Source organism: Megalobrama amblycephala, linkage group LG11 (genome assembly GCF_018812025.1).
Source record: "Megalobrama amblycephala isolate DHTTF-2021 linkage group LG11, ASM1881202v1, whole genome shotgun sequence".
Lineage (NCBI taxonomy): Eukaryota > Metazoa > Chordata > Actinopteri > Cypriniformes > Xenocyprididae > Megalobrama > Megalobrama amblycephala.
In genome coordinates, this window is record NC_063054.1 from 24,748,729 (window position 1) to 24,775,338 (window position 26,610).

The window sequence follows — 26,610 nt, forward strand, 5'->3', positions numbered from 1 at the left end:
TGTGTTCATAATCATTTAATACTATAAAACACTGCAAACAAAAATAAACACATTAAAAAGTGTACACCATAATTTCATGTATTTATCCTTTTTAATAAAGTTGTTAGAAACTCTCATGCTCACAGATTACGTGGTCTTTGAGCGCCCTCAGGCGACCGTTATGATTTGAATACGCTACCTATGATTAAAGATTTTTTTTTAAATCCACTAAATTATCATCTTTTAAAGTTTAATGAATTAACAGTGCCACAAATTAAAACACATTGCTGTTAGTAAAACACATTAAATTGATTTAATGCCTACATAATATTTTAATAATAAAAATAACATTTTTATTAATATAATTTCATTTTTTTTAATTCATCTATATAATAATGTCCCCCTACATTTTAGTAGGTTTTATTCAAGTAGTGATTAAAAAAAAAAAAAAAAAAAAAAAAAAGGTTAAAAAAATTGAATTTTGGGGAATAGTGCTTCAGCAAGTGTACATCGAATGTACACTCGAAATCAGAGAGAACTGTGGGTATAAAGTCATTCACTCAGAATTCGAACACCACTACAAAATGGCCGACACTCAATATAGTGGACCATAATGGATAGGGAGCGGTTTCAGACACAGCTGTGGTTTCCATCTCAACAGATGGTGCAAAAGAATAGGGATAGGACTCGGGAACAAATCATGTTCATGGATGAGATTATTAATGTTATTGTAGTATGAAGCAGAGCAGGACAGAGTGTTGTGGGAGCTGAACGAGGCCGCTGGAGTGATTGCACAACACATGCCTCAAGAGCAGCGGTAATTTTATTATGACACAGTCGCCGGCACCACTTCTGCTTTTCTGGTCATGAGTATGAGGTAATGCAGCTCTGTTTTATTATATACATTTGAGTGTGTTGAAAATGTTATAACTTTACTCTCTGCGTTCGCTCGGCGGCTGCTATGAGACACTGTTACACACTGCAGACCGATTTTAGAATATCATATTAAATACTGGATGTCGTGTTGATAAATAGCATGCAATTAATTTTATTGTATGATGGAGAAAATTATGTATTACTGTTACTAAAAATAAACCTGCATCTGATTATGCTATGTTAGCTACTTGACAAAATAGTGTTTTTTCTCTGAGGCATGGTAAAGCATGGTACTCGAAAAAAATCAAGAAAATTGATTTAAACAATAACAACAATTAGTTTTCTGTCTATTAATGTAACAGTTGTTCCCTTGTCTATCAAAACGTGTAATATTTTAAAGTGTCTTTGGTGTTTCCATGGTTTCTACAAAATAAAACCGGAAACCGAAGGTAACGCAGACACGTCCCGGAGCCTTGGTTAAAATTGCAATTTTCTCACGATTTGCAAGTTGGAAACATTTGGGATATTGTAAGTACTCAAGTGAACAAAATATATAACACTGGCCTAGTGGTTTTTGGATATTTTACTGCAAAAATATTACATATTGCACCTTTAATTCACTTTATTTGTATAGCGCTTGTCACAATACATATCATTTCAAAGCAGCTTTACAGGAAATGCATGTGTCTACATTAGAATTTAAGGTAACACTTTCTATGAAGACCATGCTTATGATTTATAGTCACATTTATACATATAAGTATTACTATTCTATAAATTATATTTATAAAGACTCATTAAGATCTATACTGCATTATAAGAATAGATACATATATAGATAAATTTATATTTTATAATTACTTATAAGCCACGCATTTGCTTTTTCAATGTGCATGTTCATAAGCCATTATACACTGATTAATAAATGATCAAATATAAAATAGTTCCAGAGACACTTTGCTGTATCAACTAGTTATGTCTTGAATGGTTAAAGTTTGCATTAGAGGTAATGAATGGTAATTTTTATTTGTTAAAATCTATATCTCCTCAGCCATTTGCATGGTATTGCTTATAGCAGTTTGGAATTAAACTTTAAAAATATTGTTGCAGTGTTTTGCTAGTATGTAACATTAAAAAAAAACATACTTTTTTTTTTAACTGTTTGCATAAATGATTTCTGTTTTTTATTATTATTGTTATTATTATTACGGGAATTGTTGTTCATTAGTTACATTTACAAGTAAGCAACTTAGTGTAAAGTGAGCACACATTCGTGATTTCTTAATATTTGATTAGGAAAATTGCATTTCACTTTACTTAATGCCAACAATGATGTATTTATAAAGATTAGTAACTATTATTACTCAATATAAGTATTTATAAGAACACAACCTGGCTATTTATAACAATATATTCACTAATTTGACAAATAAATCTGAATAAAAAGTAATTGTAACTATAATATAATAACATAGCAATGCAAGCTGCATCTTTATAAATACATTCATGGAACCATATGACGGACTAATTAATACTGGATATGCATTGAAAAGGAAAATGCATGACTTATAAGTAATTATAAAAATAATATAAATGTAACTATAACCGTTCTTATAATGTAGTATAGGTCTTAAGTCTTTATAAATGTTTATAAAATAGTAATACTTGCTTATAAATAAGTATAAATGGAGCAATAATTCATTATAAGCATGGTCTTCATAGAAAGTGTTACCGAATTTAATTATTCAGAATTTTAATTCTGAATAATTTTTCAAGCCTTTTTTTTTTTCATGCTGCTGAGATGATCTCAACTTTTTCAGTAGCCATAAAAAAACACACACACTTTAGCTATCCCAGACTACATTCCCATTGTTTTTGACCCAAACAATATAACTATATAAAAAAAATGTTTTTGGAATTGTCAAAAATTTTTACTAATCTGGTAAATGGGTGGTGCAGGTTGTATTGCTAAATGCACGTGTTCTCAGTTTTTATCCTTTGCAAGCCTATATTTTTGAAGCACTGCAAAATTAAACTGATTGAAATTAAATCCATAATTGTGCCAATATTATCTAATTTATATTCTACATTAATGTTTATATTTTTAAACTATACCTCATTTTTAGTATACTTATTATCATTACTGAAATCAGCAACCTCATTTCCGTAACCTATGTATCATTACAACAACAGGTGTTTATTTAATATTTGTTTAATAAATGAAAAAATAGTAGTTTGTTTTTAAATGCATGTGCGGAATATGTTCTTTCAGGTTTGCCACATCATTTTGAAAATATGTCAGGTTTCATTGAAATATATATAAAAAAAAAAAATAGGTTGTAAATTGTGGAAGGTGTTGCGGTAATGAGAGAAATCAATCAAAAAAAAAAAAAAAAAAAAACCTGTTCATTTAAAAAAATAAATATTAATTCAGAATTTCAAGTAACTGCCCATGATTGTTAATAATCAATTTTTAAAAATGTGAAATTGTATTTGCTTTTCTAACAGTGTTGATGTTTTCAGACTGTTGCGGTAATGAGGTTTTTTTTTTTTTTTTAGGACTTGTTTTGGAAATTGTTCAAAAAATGTCTTAAATTGTAAGTAAATGTTTTTAAATTAATGTTCACAAATACTCCAAAAAAAAAAAAAAAAAAAATGCTAATTAAAGCATTTTTCAATTTTCATGTTTGAAATTTTTAAAACCAAGTTTTCGTGAGAATCACCTAAATAGTAAACCTCTCTGTAATATAAGGATTCTGTGGACTATTTGTTCTATTTGTAAGCAGTTCATGTATGTAACAGACTTTAGCTCCAGCAGAGTGATCAAAGTGAATCCAGACAGACCTCAGGAACATGCATGCTTCTTTATTTTAGAAGCAAGTTCCACTGAAGTGTGATCTAATCCAGTCCTAACCCCATTTTCAGGGTGCACTGGAGGCATGTGGTAAGGTGTCACTCTTAGAGGTCTTCACCAAAACTGCTGCAGTCAAGGTGGGTCCTGACAAACCACTGGAGGGGGTTCGATTAGCTGCTCTGCAGGTATATTAGATTTCTGATATCATCATCAAACTGTGTGTATTCTGGGTTGTAAATATAATCATTTAACACATTAAATTTAATGACATAATTTGTGTCCCATTTTAATTTTGAATAAAGGCAGGAAAAACATTGCTTGTTCCAACACCTCGGCTAAGAACTGGATTACTCAACAGGATCATTCCACCAAAAGGTGCAACCAAACAAGAACTGTGTGTTTGTTCTACTTCTCAGGTGAAATTATGCATTTTCTAAAGTTATGCAGTATTGCATTGTTGCACTTCCTGACGTTTCAATTGAAAAATTCTTTGCTTAAGGGTATTAAAGATTTCAGTGTCCCGATTGGTTTAGATGACAAAGTTCAAGTGGATCTTGTCGTAGTTGGATCTGTGGCTGTATCTGATAAAGGTAAAACTCTGCACCTTAGGATGACTTGAGTTTCTTGTATTTTCTTCTCATAATACAATGAACTGACAATATTCAATGCCATTAGGCTACAGAATTGGAAAAGGTGAAGGCTTTGCAGATATGGAATATGCTCTGATGGCATGTATGGGAGCTGTGGGTGAATCCACTGTGGTCGTCACCATTGTTCACGATTGCCAGGTTAGTAATTTAGCCTGTAATAACTCAGGTTTCACTCATTGTGATAAAATGAAAAAGCCTTGAAATGAAAACTGTAAAAACTTCTACAACTCCTAAATGATCCTCAATAAACCACAAAAGGATAAGATTTACAGATTGTAGGATAAAGATAGGAGTCTTTGTGTTATTTGTGTATTTGAATAATCCTTTATCAAGGTTTCAGATATATAATTTGAGATGGAAGATAAACTGTTTAAACTTAAAAAGTTAGGAGAACCAGCAAAAATTTAAGTGCACCCACCAAAAATTTAAGAGCACGTACAACAATTACAATTTATTTATATATATATATATATATATATATATATATATATATATATATATATATATATATATATATATGCTTTACTTCATTTTTTGTCTAAAGTCTTTACAGTGCTGCAACTCATTTTATGTAATGCAATGCAATATACGGAGATGAGATGCCAGTCAGCATTGGTGGTCTCGCATAATGGAAACATCTTTTTCCTTGAATAAACTGATTTTTATTCGTTATAATACTGAATATTATTAATCTGGATGTTAAAATATTTTCTCAGAACTCTGTACTGTTTGTTTATGTGCAAGTTATAAGGAGATTTGCTGAGATTTGCAGCTCCCATGCCTAACAGAGGCCCATGACCGGCTCAGATTTTGCCAACACACCGCTGTGCTTATGACAGGAATGTGGAAAATAGAAGAAAAAAAAATTGAAGCGGAGAGGAGAGAGAACTCTCCGAATCTATGCATTGACTTCTTTTTTTTTTTTTTGTAAATTTTATTTAAACAGGTTTTTTTGTTTACATAAGTGCACATAATACAAAGTAAAAAAGGCAGTGAATCAGACAATTGAGGCACACAAAAAAAAATAAATAAAATAAAATAAAATAAAAGAAAACAGCCAGCACTTAAAGAAGATCTTATAGAAGAAAAAAGTATAATTATGCACGTCAACTGACTTAACAAGTTTCCCACAAAGTCCACTCATACAGAGAAAGTCAGGGAGACCGGTGCCGAAGGGGAATGGCAAAGTCTCAAAGATTGCCTACACAAAGTTAAAAAAGCAAAACCAGTACATTGCCTTTAGGACCCAGTTTGTGGTCTATCCTTCCTGATGTGTTCTATGAAAGGGCCCCAGATCTTCATAAACTTATCTTGATAGTTAGACATAGAAAACCGCACTTCTTCAAGGTGTAAACAGGAAACCATATCATTAAGCCATGTCTTGAAGCAAGGAGGGGAAGCTGACTTCCATTCCTTTAGGATAACCCGTTTTGCAATGGTCATACCGAACATGAGGGCTTGTTGTAAAGCGGATGGAAGAGCCAGAGAACTGTTGGAGCAGCCCAGTATCGCTAAAAGACAGTCCGGGGCCAGTTGTCTCTTATAGACAGCACTGTACAATCTAAAAATGTCAACCCAAAATCTAGTGAGATTAGGGCAGAACCAAAAAAGATGCCCAAGAGTTCCATTAGCTGATTTACATTTGTCACATAAGGGGGAGACAGCAGGGAAAAATTTGTTCAGTTTATTCTTGGAATAGTGCAGCCTATGAACTACTTTAAACTGAATGAGCTGAAGTCGAGCATTAATGGAGCATACTTTTATCCTGTTTAACACTTTCGCCCATAGTTCGTCAGATATAACTTCACCAGTGTCCTTAATCCACGCCTCTTTAATATGGAGCGAGGGGGTAGCCATTGTGAAGAGATTTACAAACCGAGAAATCAAATGTTTGGAGGTGGGAGGGCTGGTCATAATATCAAAAAAGTCATGTTGCATGGGGGTCGCATCTAGGCGAGAAAAAGTATGTTTAACAAAATTTCTAATTTGTAGATAACGAAAAAATTGATTTGTAGGGAGTTTGAACTTAGTCTGGAGCTGGGCAAAAGATGCAAAATTATTGTCAATGTAGAGATCCCTGATAATAGATAATCCTTTATCTGACCATTGCATAAAAACAGCATCCATCAAGCCAGGCTTGAAACAGGGGTTCTGACATATGGGGGCATGAATTGAGTTATCTGGGAGGTTCAAAATTACCTTGATTTGCTTTAAAATTTTAATTGAGTTGTAAAGCAAGAAATGATTGCGTAGCGCTTTAATTTTGATATTAGGTTTTGAGAATAGAATGGCGGACAAGGAGGCACCAGTAAGTGAAACAGCACTAGAAAGCTCAATCTCAGGCCATCTAGGGTTGGGTCCGTCCATCTCTGCACCCCCAGCCGTGTACCTATTCCAGAAAACCCATGCTCTAGCATTACAAGCCCAGTAGTAGTGCCGAAAGACTGGCAGGCCTAAACCCCCCTCTGCAGTGGGCTTCTGCAAGTGGGCCTTTGAAATACGGGGGGGCTTGGAGGCCCAGACGAAGGGCATGATAATAGAGTCTAAAGTCTTGAAAAAGGAGGAAGTGAGGAAAATTGGCACATTCTGAAATAAGTAAATTTAGGGAGCACAACCATTTTAACAATGTTGACACGGCCAATCAATGAGATGGGGAGAAGTTTCCATTTGTCTATCATACACTTAAGCCTGCTAATCAAATCCATATAATTAAGTTTAAAGAGAAGTTTTGGATTTCTGGGGATTTTGACCCCCAGATAGGAAAAGTGGTCATGGGAGACTCGGAAAGGCAGATTAAGAAGAAAACTGGAGTCAAGATCATTAGACAAAGGCATAAACACAGATTTCTGCCAGTTTATAGTAAACCCAGAGAATCGCCCAAAGCCATCTATCAAATTGAGAAGGGGTGAGAGAGATGATTTTACATCAGAAAGGGTCAGAATTACATCATCTGCATACAGGCCAATGGTGCACTCAGATGTGCCGCAATTGATACCGGAGATTTGGGGGTTGGCTCTAACGGCTATGGCCAGCGGCTCAAGAGCTAAAGCAAAAAGCATTGGAGAGAGGCAGCAACCCTGCCTGGTGCCGCGGTGCAATGGAAATGGAGGGGATCTTTCGTGGTTGGATAGAACAGAAGATTGGGGAGCGGCATACAGCATTTTTAATATATACATAAATTTCGACCCAAAGCCAAATTTGTCAAGAGCAGCAAACATGTATCTCCACTCCACCTGATCAAAGGCCTGCTGGGCGTCTAATGAAATTACAGCAGAGTGGGGCAATTTAGTGGAATACATTAGATTAAGCAAACACCTCGTGTTTGAGAAGGAAAATCTATCAGGGATGAAACCTGATTGGTCAGGATGAATTAAAGTGCCAATATATTTGTTTAACCGGATGGCCAGGACTTTTGCTATAATTTTTTGGTCCGAATTGAGCAGAGATAGGGGACGATATGAAGAGACATTGGTTTCGTCTCTGTCCTTTTTTAAGAGGACACAGATATGGGCGTCGTAAAGAGTATGAGGGAAAGTGCCCTTTTTCAGTGAGCAATTGACCATCCGAAGCAGAAGGGGGGCGACAATGTCAATGTGTGTCTTATAAAATTCTATCCCAAATCCATCTGGACCGCATGCTTTGCCACCGGGGAAAGAATGAATGGCATTTCTGATCTCCTCCAGGGTAAAATCAGAGTCCAATTCTAGTCTTGCAGATTCAGAAAGGGCTGGAATGTCTAAAGTATGGAGAAAATTGTCAATGTCTGTATCTGAGGCAGTGGATCTGGAAATATATAGCTGGCTGAAAAAACTAAAAAATCTATCGTTAATCTGCTTGTGGTCAGTTAATAGCTGACCATTGGAGGAGGAAATTTTATGTATTGCCCTGTCAGATATGACGCCCTTCAGTTGCCTTGAGAGCAATTTATCGGCCTTGTCGCCCAGCTCAAAATACTTCTGCTTTAGTTTGCGAATATAGTTCCCTACCTGCTCGCCTAGAATATGGTTGTATTCATATTTCACTTTCAAAATAGAGCAAAGTGTATCTTCAGAACCTGTGTTTCGAAAGTCCTCCTCAAGTTCTGCTAACTCAGCCTCAATATCAGTGCGACGCCTGAGCCTGGCCCTTTTGCGAGACGACTGATACGAGATGATGTGCCCTCTTATCACAGCTTTAAATGATTCCCATAAAGTGGAGTCTGAGACAGCCCCATTATCATTAATGAGCATAAAATCAGCAATCTTGGTCGATATATAGCCACTGAACATGTCATCTAAATATAGAGAGGGGTTAAATTTCCAGCTATATTGAGGGGTATAGAGCTTAAAATCAATCACCAGTGAGAGGGGTGCATGGTCGGAAATTAAGATACTATGGTAAGTTGAGCTTATTACATTCGACATAAGTCTAGAGTCAACCAACATATAGTCAATTCTTGTGAAACTACCATGCACGGGGGAGAAGAAAGAAAATTTCCTTTCTAAAGCCGAGTTCAGACTGCACGATTTTCAAAGTAGTCGGGTCACTGTTCTTTTCACACTGCATGACTATCTTGGCCAGCATTCAGTCGCTGCTGTGTTCAAACTGCACGATGGATCGGCGACAGAAGGTTTCACACTGCATGATAGGAAGAATCGCCGACAACTGTCTGGCACGCAAACTACGTTTCACAACCAAAAACACGAGAGATGTGACAAGGAAACAACGCGATATCACGCGTGCAAGACCGGAGTTATTATTATTATTATTAAAAATGGTAGCCCGCAAGAAGCTTGCAATACGAACTGCCTGTGCGCTGATTTGCAGCGAAAACAAGAAAAAGAAAAGAAGAATATGGAGGAGGAAATGGTTGAGGAGACTGTGGATTGTGTGTTGGAGGTAAATAAGTAACTTTTCAATGTGCTGCTGTTGGATGGTCAAGCAAATGTTTGTGCTTTGGTTCTGTTTGATATAATTGTAATGTTTATGTGTACAAAGCCATGCTTGCTGATGTTGTGGTCTATAACTCCTCCCCGAACTCCCCGCTGCTCTGTATCTTGCTCTCTCATTGGCTGTCGGTCATCGCCGATGTAGTTTTCAGTCAGAACACTTTTCACACAGCAGGATTTTGAATCGCCGACAGGTCCAGATATTTAGCATGCCAAATATCTCACGGGTGTCGGCGACTCGTCGGCGATTCTCTCAGATCGCGTCTTTGCTCATTCACACTGCGTGATTGTCACTCACGTGAACGAGCACCGATTTGCCTGTGATTTCGGGCATTTGTCGGCGATTTCTCAAAACCTGTCGGCGAGCCAAAATCGGGGCTAAAATCGTGCAGTCTGAACTCGGCTTAAGGGGTGCTGGTGCCTCCATATGTCAACCAAGTCCAGGGATTTGGCAAGATTATTGAGAACCGAAACAGATTTTAATGCTGGGGCCACAGATGAGGAGGACCTGTCCAATACCGGATCAAAATAACAATTAAAGTCGCCACCGATAATTATACTGTAATCATTGTATTCTGTGACGAAATTGAATATTTTACAGAAAAAGTCAGGATTATCGAAATTTGGGGCGTAAATGTTTAGAAGAACTAAAGGAATTGAATTGACCGTACCCGTGACAAGTATGAACCTCCCACCTGGATCGGTAGTCTGCGATTTGAATACAAAAGGGATGGTTCTGCGAACAAGAATGGCAACCCCCCTCGCCTTGGAGGAAAAGGTGGACTGGTACACCTGAGAAATCCAAGCAGATCTTAAACGCCTCTGCTCTGAAGGTTGGATATGGGTTTCCTGCAAAAATATAATATCAGACGAGAGGGACTTCAAATGTGTGAATACTTTGCCTCTTTTAAGAGCACTTCCCATACCCCTACAATTTCAAGAAGTAAAAGTGATGTGACTCATCCCAGACCTAAGTGAATAAGTGACATAGATCTATGAGGAGGGACATAAGGTACAATTTGACGTACGCCATACAGAGGGCTGGCAAAGCCACGAATGGCAAAAAAAAAAAAAAAAAAACCACAAAACCCAAACCCGCTAAAAGAACTAAGCGGTACATCCCACAAGCTAACAAGGAGGCTGCCGGGTAACAGAGCCAGCCAAGCTACACACAAAGAAGCCCACTTACCACAGGGCTCCGTGCGCCTCCCCATCACATTAACAAATGTTTATATTGCACCTTCAAGAAGTACTCAATGTATGCAATATTCAGAACACGCTGGTGATATATAGATAACAGGTGGGAGGGTATAATCAGTGCAATAAAAACATCAAACTTAAGAAAAGAAGGGAAGCATCCCATAAAGGAGTGTGTGTTTATATGTAAAGGTGAACATACAAATTAACGCACATAGCCAGAAGTATCAGACAATATAAATGCAAAACGGAGGGTGAAAATAAAATTGTCCCAGTGCTAGATTTATGTATCCAAGAACGCACACTGTATGGAACACCATTTAAACACATAGCGTTGCCTTATGCTGCATCAATAACCAACTGAAAATAAATGTTGGACCTGAACCTTTATCAAAACAGTGGATATGAAAATAATCAGACCGAAAATATATATGTATATACAAAGATAGTAACATCAAGTATATAGGATTTAAGAGACATTCGCTGGAGCTATAGAGTTGGCAAACCGTTCCGCGTCATCTGGTGACACAAACATCTTAGATGTGTTGTTGTAGTCGACGTGAAGCTTGGCTGGAAAACGCAAGGAACATTTAGCACCAGCTTCAGTTAGCCTCTTCCTCACGTTTGTATAGGCTTGCCGCTGTGCTGAGACCTCCGCTGTGTAGTCGGGGAAAATGGAGACCCTCTCACCGCGATAGTACAGCGGTGCTTGTTGACGGCTGAGTCGTAGTATGTCGGTCACGTCCCGATCGTTGTGGACCTTGGCAATGATGATCCGTGGCCGCTCATTAGGTTGAGGTTTCGGTCTCAGACTACGGTGGGCCCGGTCTATTTTTATGGGCCTGCTAAAGTTGTCTTGGCCGAGTAGCTCTGGGATCAGCTTAGAAACAAAGTCAGTAGGGCTGCCTTTCTCTTCCCCTTCTTTAATGCCCACGATCCTGACATTGAGTCTGCGGGAGCGGCCCTCCAAGTCGTTCACTTTAGCCTTGAGGAGACCGTTAGCCACCTGTAACTCGTTGCACGTAGCTTCCAGAGCTGTTATGCGGCTGTCACTAGCTGACATGGCTTCGTCGAAATCATCGAGGCGGCGCTCAGTTTCATGGTTTTTTTTCTGAAGCGATGATAGCGTTACTTCAATTGCGTCGAGGCGGTCCTCCATCGATTTCTTTAAGCCATCTACGAGAGAGGTGATTTTCGCAAGCTCAGCCCCGTGGTTAGCGATACCAGCTAAAATAGCCTCGTTGCTAGCGGACGATGGGCTCGACTTGGATGTATCCCTCTGACTATCGTCTTTCTTAGGCATGTTAACATAAACCCACTCCCGACTGGGTACAGCACAGTTTTAAGGGGAAACCAGCGAAAAATAATGTTAAAGTGCAATGATATGAAAGTAAAATTAAGGAGAAGACACAGAGCGCTTCGGAAACACGTCTACTCCATCACTGCACACGAGCGCCCCCCCTATGCATTGACTTCTACCTGAATCTACTGTAAAAATAAATCATCCACCTGCCAACTGCCCAATGATATTTTCTAATATAGATTTCTCCACACGGCAGACCCCATTTTAGTTTGAAAACACCAGGGTTGCATTTTTAATGCTGCAGCTACCTACTGTAAGCAAATTAGCTCAAAAGGGAAATATGAATAACTCGTTATAATTAATTATAAATATTTGGATCAGTTAATCAAATTAACTTCATGTAGCTGAATGACTATTACAATCAATTAATCTGTTTGGCCAGCGAACACTCAGTATTGCTTGTCATCACTTCAGAAAGGATATTTTCCATGGCCACAGAAAAAGAACGCATTCTTAGCATGTAGCTGTGGTCATAATCATTTAAATTGACATTGGTTTATAAGCAGATCAGAATCAACTCGCAAGAATGTGCACAATAGTTTTATTTAACTAAATCTCAAACATATAGCTAGATTAAACACATGCATACATAGGAAATGAGAAAGTGGAAGTGAATGAAACCATAGCACAACAGGGGAATGGAGCTATGAAAATAGCCATTTAATGAGCAGGAAGAATCATTAGTTTCTCACTATAAAGCACCTTTGTTAACAAAGGGGTTCATAACTTAGTACTACATTGCTGTTTAACCCCCTAGACCCCTTGCTTTTTTTTCTTATCAGTATGAAAGAGACTCAAAATACTCCGTCAATTTTGCACATACAATTAAGGCCCAATCCCAATCCCAATTCTACCCCTTACCCCTTACCCTTTCCCCTTCCCCTTTGTTTCGCGCGTTCATGTGAAGGGGTAGGGGTGTCCCAATTCTCATTTGGTTGGAGGGGAAGGGGTAGGGGGAAGGGCCAGGTAGCCCTTCAAACGAAGATTTTTCGGGACCACACTTCAGACGAAGGGGTATGATAAATTTCCAACATGGCCGACCGAGCGAGCAGAGAGACCCATAAATGTAAGTATTTTTTACAGTAAACAGTATTTTAGTAATAAATAATCACTTGTTTTATGTTTCCTTTAATCTTGTGTTCATGTATACGGTTATGTTCTCCGAAAAAAGATTTGTTAAAATCGCTATGAAAAAAGTTAGCTTTTTTACTTTATGATAGTTCCACAACATATTTTTTTATATTTTATTGAAACCCGCGTTGATTTGACAACATAAATTCAAATCCGGTGGCAGCTAACTTGTCTTTTTTGCCGCATGCCTGATTAATGTATTGTTTTGTTGTGGTTACGTCCATAAATACGTGTATAATAATGTAATATAAACACAAAGTGCATTCAGTTTGCGTGCTTATTCATCAGTATTGTATGTTCTGTATCAACCAGGGACTCCTGAGGAAACACGCAGGCTCATACATTTTCATGCAGAAAACGAGCAGCGTTTCTTGAAATCGAAATACACAGCAAAACAACTTTGGACAACTGAAGAGAAATGCAAAAAAATAGCTGTCGGCCAAGCAACAGAGATCACTACAGCTATCGATGGCATCTTAGAAGTGTGTGATAAACATCGGCGCATCTATGACGTAGGAGCTAGCGACGACTTATGATGACGTGTAACGGTCTAGTAGTGGTGTCCCATTTCTTAGGGGAATATTTTCAGCCCTACCCCTTGACACTCTGTTTCAAGGGGCAAGGGGAAGGGGTAAAAAATAGAATTGGGATTGGGCCTAAGAGTTATACTCCATTTTAATCTGTGAAATATAATCTTTTATTTGTGTACACTCAGAGTAAAAACAAAATGATGTGCTTTTTGCAAAATAAAGAAAACTAACATGATCTGTCGTCTCCCTCTGAACGAAGTCCAATCTGATAGTTCTCAGAAAATGAACTGTAACTTAGTGAATACTAATCACAAAAAAATGATACTTAAGTCTAAAGAAACGTTGAAATGTCAGGTTTTAAGTCGTGTAAGTCAAATCGAAAACAAATATTCTCTATGTAATCTGTATGAAAAGAGAGACATGTCAGACGTCCGTGAGTCAGCTCATTATCCACTAATTTGGCCACTCCCACGGAGCAAGCACTATTCAGATGCAAATTCTGAGGCAATATATGTATGCATCTTTCTGTATGTTTGATGCACAGCATGATGAGCATGAGACTTCTTTTAGAAACATTATAATAGTAAGGCGTCTAATCTTTTGACTGGTACTGTAATTTAACTCTCTGAGGTCTGAAAACGCGCCGGCGCGTTTTGCAGGTTTTTTTCACATTGCAGCAAAACAGACTTAAAATACTCCGTCATTTTTTGTCATAGAGACATAAGTAATATATCAATTGAAACTATAGAATATCTTCTTTTATTTGTATACACTCAGAGTAAAAACACAATGTTGTGCTTTTTGTAAAATAAAGAAAACTAACATGATGCGTGATTTCTCCTCTCCCTCTGAACGAAGTCCAATCTGATAGTTCTCAGAAAATGAACTGTAACTTAGTGAATACTAATCACAGAAAAATTAAACTTATGTCTAAAAAAACGTTAAGATGTCAGGTTTTAAATCGTGTAAGTCAAATCGAAAACAAACCTTCTGTGTTTATGTAATCTGTATGAAAAGAGAGCCATGTCAGAAGTCCATGATTCAGCTCATTATCTGCTAATGCGGCCACGCCCACAGAGCCAGCGCTATTCAGACGCAAATTCAGAGGCAATACATGCATTCATCGTCTCAATCGTGTATTTATTGTCTTGAAAAGTGTTTATCTGGATGTAAAAGTCATGGTTAGGGAGCTCTAGAAGACATGCAGTTAGTTCCTGTTTTCTTTTCTTCTATATTTGAATTTTAGATGAGTTTTTGTTTCTTTAGCACCCTCCGGCTGCAGTATGAATTGGAAACTCCATTCATGGAATAGCCTCTTCTTCTTTTAGATGAATTTGTGGACTAAAAATGCACAGAGAGCGCCCTCCGACTTCAAGGATGAATTGAAAACACCAGCGCTCATAGTAATGACAATGAACATTAAATAAATATAACTTCTCTGTATAGAAAATTGACATAAGCATATGAGAATCCAATATTTCTCCAAATTAAACTAAAAGCCTATATTCAGACTCTTTGCATCACAGAAATACATTATATTTTAAAGTATAATATAAAACCATTACTTTATATTGTAATAATATTTTTCTGTATGTTTCATATATCATGATGAGCTTGAGACATCACAGAAGGTTTTTTTCACAGCCTACCTGACTGAAATGCCTCATTAATATGCAAGTCATTTCAGCTCATTACTATCCAATTCTTTTGTCTTCTCAGGTGAGAATGGCCCATTTTTCAGTGGTGATTCACGCCTCCATGCATACGGTGTTTCTAAAAAAAAAAAGTGTCTTACAAAAACTAAATCAATATATTGTTTTATATGAAGGAGTAGGCAGCATAATTTTTACATAATTTTGAAGCAAAAACTCTAGTTTACAACCTCCAATACCCTAAAGTATTGTAAACACAGATTTACTATACTTTTTTTGGCCTTATTTCAGTGACTTAAGTTTTTTGTTTTTTCAGTAACCACGCATAAACATTATTCCTTCAAAAACACAAACATGTACATACATGTTCCTCACATATTATTGTAGCCTAGTTTGTGCTGAATACAGTGTAATGACACTTTTGTCATTTATATGTTTATGAACAACTGAAAAAAGCACAAATGTCAGGGCATGTCAACTTCTCCAGGCCCCAAATCAGCCTCAGACTCCAGAGGGTTAAACTATAATAGGCCTATACAAAATTTTCTTCACATGATGTGCAATAATACGTGCATGCATGAGATCACAAAAATCATGTTTTCTGTCAAGAGTGGACATTATATTAACGTTAATACAGCTAATATGATCCTGTTATCAGCATGATCACAGAGGGTTAACTATGATGATGCAGATCTACTTCTGAGGTGGTATTCCTGGAGCATCCAGATTGTTGGAACCCTTCCGCATCATCAGCAGGGATCTCAGGGTCTCCGGTGTTTCGCCCCTTAACCTGAACACCTCGTCTGAGTGGGGCAGTGAAGACTGACTAGTCTTCACCTGCAGAAGGGTTCCAACTGTGGGCTCTCTTCAGCCACAGGCATCTTGAACTGGACTCATCTGCTGCAGCAATGTCCTTGGTGGCTTTCTTCAGTTGTTTAGACTCCAGGCCCACTCTCTGGAGGAAATAGCGCACCGATTTGGCTGGGAACCCACGGCAGCCAACTTCAATGGGGTAGGTGATTGTATGCCACCCCTCAAAATACATACAAAAATTTTTTCACAAGACTTTTGTGAACTGTATATTTTATTCTAGAGTTTTTGCTTCTAAATTATGTGGAAATTATCCTGCCTACTCGGATGCATAAAACAATGTATTGATTTTAAAGTTCTTAGAGACTTTTTGTTTACACAGGCCGTATGCGAAGAGGCATGATTCTTCATGAATAATGCTGTGATTCACACCTGAGGAGATTAAGACCCTGCCCCTAATGAGCCGGATAATGAGCCATTCAGTCAGGAAAGAATGCAATGACAAAAATCTTTTTTTTTTTTTTTTTTTTTTTTTTTTTTGAAGTTTATTTAAAATATAGTTTACTATATAAATGAGAGTCAAAGACACATTTTGAGTACACAGTTATACCTGGAAATAAATCTTGTTCAAAGATGGCATTTGGTGTTTCTGCACTCGAGAAAAAAAAAAAAATACTTCTTCCAGTCAGTGATCTCAGTATCATATTCATGCAGTCCAATGTGGGCAAATATTTGGTCACTATTGGCTCGTTTCCACTGAGTGGTACGGTTCGGTTCGGTTCGGTTCGGTAGGGTACGGTATGCAATTTTTGCCGTTTCCATTGTCAAAAGTTGTGAATGGTACCCTAATTCCGAACCGTACCGTACCACTTTTTTGGGACCCTTTCGTTGGGGTACCAAGCACAACAGTACCGTACCAAAAAGGTGGAGCTACACTCTGCAGAACGTTGGTTGGTTGACAGAGAATCGTCTCTTGCGCGTGCTACAAGGGGAATGACAACACGAGGCACCACACACAAATGTTGTTCAGGCAACGCGTAAGTTACATTGATTATCTTCACTTCATGTAGACCAGGGATTCCCAAAGTGTGGTGCGAGCTGCCACCAGGGGGTGCGCGAGAGGAAAAATGTAATGGCGGTCTGTTTTTTTAAGTGGGATTTTTCCATACAATAAAAAAAAAAAACATGAACAGTAAACATTTCCTTTGTAATCGCTTTTATTTTAAATAAACTATAATTTATTAGTTTTTGATAGAAACATAGAAGAAGACAGCTGTCTTCTTCTAGGCACTGCTCTTCTTTTATGCACTACAGGCTAGGCTATATGCGTGCCAACTCGTTTCATTCATAGCCTATTGCTGCAATGTTTCTTTTACACGGCTGAAAATAACCGTGCTTTCTGTTACTGGCTACATTTACATGGACAGCAGTAATCTAATTACTGACCTTATTCTAAATAAGACAATATTATGATTAAGGTGTTTACATGAGTTGCTCCCATTTTACATGTTATAGAACATAGATCGATTAATGGCAAACGTCATTACGTCCCCACGGCATGCCGTCCGACATTCTCTACAGAATTTCACGTATCATCACCACACAGTTCGTGCCATATACAGTTTTGGGTGTTTTCATTTTTAATCTTACGAAAGCTTCAAGTGCAGTTAATTATTTGACATGCAATACGTGCAAATATATATACCGAGCCCGCACATGACATGCAAGAATAAATAAATAAATTGTGTGCATGATTTACTAATTCATTCCCTTGATTTATACATAGAGGGAACAAATTAGTAAATCGTTCGCATGATTTAGCCCAGGTTACTATTTATTTTCTCTCTCATGTGGGGCTCTGTAAATAGACAACGGTGGATACAAATTCTCCAGCAACAGGCCTCCTGTACTTTAATTCGGCAACTTTTATTCATGCCACCACGACAAACTCAGAGGTACTGGATGAGAGATGAGGTGAGAGGAATTTGATTTGTGGCTTCTTGCTTGACGCTTGCTCTCTTGTTTGCCGTCAAAACGGTTGACCACTGCCGTGTCTGTATTATGTGTCCTGTGGCAAGATGTGGTGAAAACTCCCCACATGATAGTGTGATTAAGGTGTGTACATGTGTATAATGCACTCCAATAATGTGACTAAAATAGGAATACTCCACCTGTTTTAATTCGATTTGTGTTTACTTTGAGTATGACTTTAGTCGGATTAAGGTAATAAAACAACGCTGTTTACATGGTCCTTTCTTAATCAGAGTATTGTCTTAATCGTATTAATATCGGATTACTGCTGTCCATGTAAACGTAGTCACTGAGCCTGTGTCTGTCACTCGTCCTCTTAAAAGTGGAAGCTTGTGCGTATAGCTTTGTTGAATTATATTGAAACTTTGTTGATGTTGTTATTGTTATGCGTATTCTGGTTATTTGCGCGTGATTAAACATGAGTCTTTATATGGTGATAAAACAAAGCTTTGTTGCTTTTTTTTTTTTTTTTTTTTTTTGGAAGAGGGGATTGGGGGTGCGCCAACCCGGTTGGGACATAGAAGGGGGTGCGCAGGAAAAAAAGTTTGGGAACCGCTGATGTAGACTATATAACAAAACAAAATATAAAACACAACCCTGCCTCTTTTCGTTTTTATTTAAAAAAAATATGAAACCTTTTAATGTGTGGTTCAGGCAATATGTGCATATGTCTGATTATCTTCACTGTATGTAGCCTATAATAAAATGAAATAAGGCAAAACAACCTTCTGTTTTTGTTAAAAGTCAGTTTTAATTACCAATAATAACCATTATAAAAGTATAAGTATACAATATGACAAGCTATACAATAAGAAATAAAGACAAGCAAACAATTCAGTCAAACGTTTAGCGCACTACAACGGTAAAGTTAAATAAATATGTAAAGTTATAAAACTTCGCTATGCTCGGGAACAAATTATAAATTCATGAAACCAAAGATTGCCCGTTATACACAAGATGAATGATATCTCGGTTTTAACCACTACAGAGACATCAGAGCCAGCGGTGAATGTCAGATGGACTAGCCGAGGTACAGCTGTTCTCGGCTGGGTACATTAGCACTGAGTGCGAAGTGATCGCCTGGATCTCACAACTCCGGCAACGTCAGATCAGATTTTCAAATAGGCGCTATCTTTATAAATAAACCACAGATTTGAGCTTTAAACAACTACATTCTCACCTGAAAAACTTTTAAAACTACATTTCATGATGCAATAAAATAGTTTTTAAATTACGCGGGTTTTCTCCTCCGCTTGCTGCTAGGTGCTGCGGCATGGACGTCTGAACTTTGCATACTTGGTATTCTGAAATGCCGAATGTTGGCGTGCAGCAAGCAAAGCTCGTCGTCGTCTTGTGACAGACAGCCTCAAGCCGAGAAGCAAGAACAAGATCTGCTGTATGTCCTCCATTGTTGTTTACTATGTCATTTTCTTCTTCGCACGTCATTCCTTGCAAATGAAAGCTTCATTGATGTGGCTCTATTTTACAGTAAACTCTTCATAATCTGTCAAACAGGCCAAAAGAAATATCTTCTAAACATTCATATTGCTATTGACATTAAGTATTTTATTTGTTATATTATAGAGCCTATAAATGTTAATGTGCAGTTTAATATGTTGCCAACACATTTTCAGTATTTATTAAATATTTCAGTCGATTTCACTCATCTCAGTATCTCATTGACAGACACAAGGCTATATAGCGTTTAGAATAAATAATTTAGGGATAAAAAAAAACTTACCATGGCATGACATACAATCCTCAGCTTGATCAAGTTGATCCTCAAAATGGAATTGAATCCAGTCATGCATTTCCTCTGAGGTAAGGAAGATGCTCTTCCTCTGAGGTAAGCAAGATGCAGTCATGCTCTTCCTCTGGGCATTGCCGCATTAGCGGATAATGAGCTGACTTGCAAACGAGTCTCTCTTTTCAAACAGATTACATAAACGGAGAATATTTGTTTTCAATATGACTTGCATGATTTAAAACCTGACATTTCATTGACGTTTCTTTAGACATATGTTTCATGTTTGTGTGATAAGTATTCACTAAGTTACAGTTAATTTTCTGAGGGAGTATCAGATTGGACTTCATTCAGAGAGAGATGACAGGTCGCGCATAATGTTGGTTTTCTTTTTTGCAAAAAGCACAATATTTAGTTTTTACTGAGTGTACACAAATAAAAGAAAACATTCTATCTATACATTCTATATTTCAGTTGTCTCTATGACAAAATAATTGAGTATTTTAAGTTGATTTTGCTGCTGTGAAAAAAATCCAGCAATATGCGTCAGCACGTTTCCTGACTTCTGATTGTTAAACGACGAGAATTTTGATATGAGACAGCACCTAGATTTTTTTTATCCCTAAATTATTTATTCTAATCACAATATAGACTCATGTCTGTAAATATTAAGCCGCAAAAACACAGTTTAAACATTAATTCTGCATGTTCTGTGTCTCTGTGTGAATAATTTTTGGCTTTTCCCGAAAAATATTGCTATACTGAGATGAGTATGCATTGAAAGTGCCCTGGTTATTGGCGATTCTATTGTGAAAATAGAGAAAATAGAGAAAATAGAGAACGTGAAAATAGAGACACCAGCCACCATAGTCACATGTTTGCCAGGAGCCAAAATGCCTGACATCAAATAAATTTAAAAGTGCTGGCTAATGCTAATCGTAAATACTCTAAGATTATTCTTCACGTCGTCACTAATGATGTTCGACTTTGCCAGTCTGAGATCACTAAAATTAACATTAAAGAGGTGTGTGAACTTGCAAGTACAATGTCAGATACTGTAATTTGCTCCGGCTCTCTTCCTGTTCGTCGGAGTCAAGTCAAGTGTGGGATTACAAATTTAAGAATCTGTTTAAGATCTGCTGATCCTACATCCTGACATAACCTCACATGAAATACTAAGGTGAAGTACATTGTATTTAGCATTTTGAGGTAAAGATGACAACATTCTAAGGAGATCAAGGCAGGCAGCCCAGATGTCTAAGACATTAACCTTTTGTCTTCATGCACTTCCTGACCATTTGGCATGACAAGCTCAAGATACAGCGGTGCTTTTGTCTCTATGATAATGTGAAGGCATGGGCGATACTGTCAGACTGATTGGGTTAGCACCTATGCATTTGAATGCTTTGATCTTCCTACTAGAAGTCAAACTATGTGTGAATGTTTACATAGTCTTAGTTCTCATGACCAGCTACTGTTTATACTATTATCTACACAGTCAGGGGTAATTTCCTGTATTGTCTTTAGATGCTTTTGTTTTAGTGGTCACTTCTAAGGCTGTGTGTAAGGGCAACACCTTTAAGGACTGCCCACTGAATGCCTATAAAACATCATGTATACACTGCATTAGTTAGACTTGGATGACTACAGCGATGCACAGTGCGTTTCTCAATAAAGAGTAACTTCTGCTTGAAAGATATCCCAACGTCTCCTGGTCTCTGTTTCGATGAGGAAAAAGTTTCCAACAGTTTTGGTGCCGTGACCCAGATAGAGCTTCTCACCTCAATCCAGATTGAAACTTCAAGCACAACAAAGATCTGATCTAAAAGAAGATCCAGGCTGAATTTTCCTGTACACCCAAGGGTTGGTGAGTGATACTCTATCCAAAATAAGACCAGTACAAAGTTGTTACCCTCTGCGCCGTCAGAGAAGAGTTAACAGACAGCTGTAGGGTTTGATTAACTAAGTTATCCTCTAAAAAATGTTCTTTTAGAGATGAATGTTATCCTCTGTTCAGGAAGGGAAGATTAGCATCACATGCTAATATTGGTTTATCCTCTGTAAAGTAAGGGAAGATTTATCCTCTGCTTTATAAGGGAAGGTTGTTTATCCTCTGTTTAATCAGGGAAGGTGGTGTGTTAACAGAATAGTCATCCTCTACTTTGCTAGAGAAGAAGGTTCATCCTCTGTTTAATTCAGGAAAGGTTACAACTGTTACAATGTGTTATCAAGTTGGTTCTACTCTGCTCACCAGAGAAGGGTGAATACATTACGATGTGTATTAACTAGGTTAACCTCTGCTCTGTCAGGGAAGTGTTGAAGTGTATTGTTGTGCCAGAAAGACATTACAAAATGTTGAGAAAGAATGCTAGACTAATTCCAACAACTGAGAAAGGTGGACTAGCCACCCCTTTATGGATAGATAGTGAGTTCAAATCATTGTTAGGAAAGCACATGGACTGAATAGTGACTGAGTCAGTCAGATTGGATTTGACAAAGAAATTTGGGATTCATCCAGAAAAAGTTTGGTCTATTGAAGAATGCAAAAAGGTACTTGGTGCTTGTATTCGGAAGAAAAATATGAAGGGCATTATCTGCTGCCACAGAGAATTTACTCTATCCATTGCACAAGAACAAATCCAATGTATTGCTAAGTTAGAAATGCAGAACAAACAGTTGCACACTTGAGTGTCTTGTCTCACTTAGAAGTTGGGCCTTAACAAAGCCTCAACCAAATGTGACTCAAAAGACCAACAGTCAGATGAAAGCTATCCTGACTTAGTCTTTTTGTAGACTAGAGGGCAATAGCAATACTGGGTTCATGGATAAAGATGTAAATGCAGTTGAAGTGTGTGGAGCGAGACAAAAGGCTCAGAGTAGGGTAAAAAGGGTTGACACAGTTCCATCTGTAACCCCCATATTGCAGTTACAAGCAGTCAGTACCACTCTAGGTCCTGAAGACATAGAAAAATTTCTATGCACTGATGGCAAACTCTCAGCAAGTCTTTCTGAGTTTAGAAGAGAGTTGTCCAGAAAAATGAAGCTCTATGATATGTCCCTAGCTGAAGTCATCCAGCTAATGTCACAAATCTTGACAGAGTCAGAATTCAATGATTTTGAAAGTGCTGTAAATAATTCTGAGTTTCAGCATTCCAGCAAAGGCGAATTGAGAGAAGGAGTTCTGAAAGTGTTACAGAACCTTGTTGGACCAAGGGTGGACTGGTCAAAGATCACTAGTTGTTTACAGAAGAAGGATGAGACTGTAAGTGAGTGCACTGAAAGATTTTCTCAGTCAGCTGCTGCATACAGTGGAATAGCTGACACTCCAGAGAAGGTACTGGAGGATAATGGACCACTGGTCCGCATGTGGTTTGTTGGGCTTTTATCAGAATACAGAAATGCATTGCCTTTCTTAGAACTAACATGGTCCACTGGAACCCTGCAAAACAACTTTGATAGGTTAGCTATTTGGAAAAGAGACTCAGATGTCAAGGCAAGAGTAAAGATTGCAGCAGCATCCTTTAAGGTCAAAACAGAGAATCGATAGAAACGTAAATGTAGAAGGCAATTGTCATTACTGTGGTAAACCTGGACATTGGATGAAAGAGTGTAGGAAAAACAAAAAGACATTTAAAGAAATGAACAGCTTTACTCAGCTCCTACTCGGTCTACTTGCTACATTGAAACTGCCCCTCCCCTCTTCTCCAAACTCTTGGAGCAACAGCTTGCTGACATGCTAACCATTTGGGCTGTGAGTGCTTAATTTCCCAGTAATTTACAAGAAAGCTGAAAGACTCATTCTGAACAAAAAAAGTTGACTGTCACTTCCACCATTTGGGAGACACTGGTTAAGTACACTCACAGCCTTAAATGTTATGCTACAGCACACTTCATTCACTTATCCATCCTCTATGGGTTATGATGTCTGCTATAACTGATGTTTCATTGGAAGATGGAGATATAGCACAGTAAAGTTTGCAAATTAACTACAGGGAGAGAATAGGACACACAGACCAGTGAGGAGCCCAGGGAAGAACCAAAGTGCATAAGGCCTCGGGGGCCAACCCTGTGGTGAAGACTTCCTCATAGGTTTCCCCCTCTCAGTAGTTTATCCCCACCTTACTGGTCTATAGGTGTCAAATTGATTAAGACTAGGTTAAGAAAAAGAAGAACAAAACCACTATATGATCACAAGAAGTTTATTATGATAAGAGTTAGACATAAAAACTATACGATCATCAGAGGTCTAACGTACTAAAGTCTATTCATGAATACTGCTGGTCTGCTGCTTTGTTTTCTTGTGTTGCAGGTATGTGTATATGCCATGACGTCTCATAAGCAGCACCTGGTGTAAAGCATCACCTCAGATATCCATGTACAACCTTCATGACGACATGTAAGCAACTTGGAACAGACATGGAAATGCATTGGAGATGGACTCTACAGGGAACAGACTCCACAGATATTCAGGCGCCATGGACCTTTAGGACTTCCACGCTTATGCTACATGGTTTTCTGTGTCATCATGTAGTTTATACAACATGTTACCACCCTGCGTTGTATATGTGTGTCAACAGTATACTCAAGTTAAAGAATAACACTTATGTAAATGTTGCACATGACAGAATAAGATGTATGTGCCTGTAGCTGTTACAAGTTGCATGACTGGAAGATGGGACTTATGTTAACAAACATAGGTTATAGAAGGGATTTAAGAAGGTTTAAATTTGTTTTATGTGAGAGTTATTAGAACTCTCAAAGGGGGGACTGTGGGATTAGAAATTTAAGAATCTGTTTAAGATCTGCTCATCCTACATCCTGACATAAACTCACATGAAATACTAAGGTGAAGCACATTGTATTTAGCATTTTGAGGTAAGGATGACGACATTCTAAGGAGATCAAGGCAGGCAGCCCAGGTGTCTGAGACATTAACCTTTTGTCTTCATGCACTTCCTGACCATTTGGCATGACAAGCTCAAGATACAACATGTATGTTGGACCCTATACCAACTAAGCTATTGAAAGAGATGCATCAAGAGGTCATAGATCCTCTTCTTAATATCGTCAATTCATCTTTGTCACTAGGATACGTACCAAAAACGTAAGCTGGCTATTATTAAACCTCTTATTAAAAAACCACAACTTGATCCTTGAGAATGTCAATTACAGGCCGAAAAAGGAACCGGATCCAGGCCATATCCAGGTGAGACCTGCGGATCGCAACATTCAAAGTATTTATTTCAGTTCCATCCAGTTGAGGATCGTATTCATCACGCCGGTATGGATGGTTGTTGAGGAACTGTGCCACTGGTTGTCGTGTTGATGAGGCCTTCACAGTGGATGATATAGTTGACTCAATCTCTGCTGATGCTTCAGGGCTGCGTTGTGGTTGTTTCAAGGCGCAGGTCCTTGGTCTCACCTGGATATGGCCCGGATCTGGTTGACTATGGTAAACCTCGGGATAAACAGAAAGACTAATATTAGCGTAGATGCCATTCTTCTTCTGATGTAAGGAGTACATCTGGTGTGTATAGGAAGTGTTCCCAGTTCCGTCTGACCTAATTTATGCAGCTTAATAATCCTTTAACGGATTTGAAAGTATAAATTGATAATGTGTTATGTTTATGCCAGGTTAAAGAGATGTGTTTTTAGTCTAGATTTAAACTGACAGAGTGTGTCTGCTTCCCGAACAATGCTAGGAAGATTGTTCCAGAGTTTAGGTGCCAAATAGGAGAAGGATCTACCGCCTGCGGTTGATTTTGATATTCTAGGTATTATCAGCTGGCCTGAATTCTGAGATCGCAATAGACGTGAAGGACTATAATGCATATTTAACAGGAAGCCAATGCAGTGTTGACAGAACTGGGCTAATATGGTCATACTTCCTAGTTCTAGTAAGAACTCTAGCTGCTGCATTTTGTACGAGCTGTAGTTTACTTATCAGGCGAGCAGAACAACCACCCAGTAAAGCATTACAGTAATCTAGCCTTGAGGTCATGAACGCATGAACTAATGGTTCTGCATTTTTCATTGAGAGCATATGTCGTAGTTTAGATATATTTTTAAGATGGAAGAATGCGGTTTTACAGATGTTAGTAACATGGCCTTCAAATGTAAAAATTTGGTGTCAAAGAGCACACTGTAGTGATTTTTACTCCTGTTGGAAATCTCAGAAGCATAGACCAGGAGACTTTGGGATCTCTTGAAGCAGAAGTTACTCTTTATTGAGAAACACGCTGTGCGTCGCTGTGGTCATCCAAAATCTAACTAAGGCAGTGACTTGGTCGTTCATATACATTCAAGGGGGAGGGATACATAGAGCAGAGGTGTGGACAATCTAAACAAAGCATGCAAATGCAGTACAGGAGCCCATCAGCCCATTCCCTACATTTCCCAGCCATGATCTAATCAGCATAAATGTGTCATTCAAATGCATAGGTGCTAATCCAATCAGTCTGGCAGTATCACCTATACCTTTACATTATCATAGAGACAAAAGCACTGCTGTATCTTGAGCTTGTCCTGCCAAATGGTCAGGATGTAGGATCCACAGATCTTAAACAGATTCTTAAATTTGTAATTCCACAGTTCCCCCTTTGAGAGTTCTAATAACTCTCACATAATACAAATTTAAACCTTCTTAAATCCCTTCTATAACATATGTTTGTTAACATAAGTTCCATCTTCCAGTCATGCAACTTGTAACAGTTACAGGCACATACATCTTATTCTGTGTTGTGTCCAACATTTACATAAGTGTTGTTCTTTAACTTGAGTATACTGTTGACACACATATACAACGCAGGGTGGTAACATGTTGTATTAACTACATGATGACACAGAAAACCATGTAGCATAAGTG

The 26,610-nt window shown here is 38.0% G+C and overlaps 1 protein-coding gene across 1 annotated transcript in view; it reads left to right on the forward strand.

Annotated features, from left to right (window-relative positions):
• Positions 1–3,774: 3,774 nt before the first annotated feature.
• Positions 3,775–26,610, forward strand: part of mthfsd (methenyltetrahydrofolate synthetase domain containing) — a gene marked incomplete at its 5' end in the record, with an annotated part of 60,191 nt that continues 37,355 nt past the window's right edge. Inside the window, 4 exon segments of the mRNA XM_048206915.1 lie at positions 3,775–3,894; positions 4,012–4,125; positions 4,209–4,299; positions 4,385–4,497. Coding sequence (XP_048062872.1) covers positions 3,775–3,894; positions 4,012–4,125; positions 4,209–4,299; positions 4,385–4,497 — 438 coding nt within the window.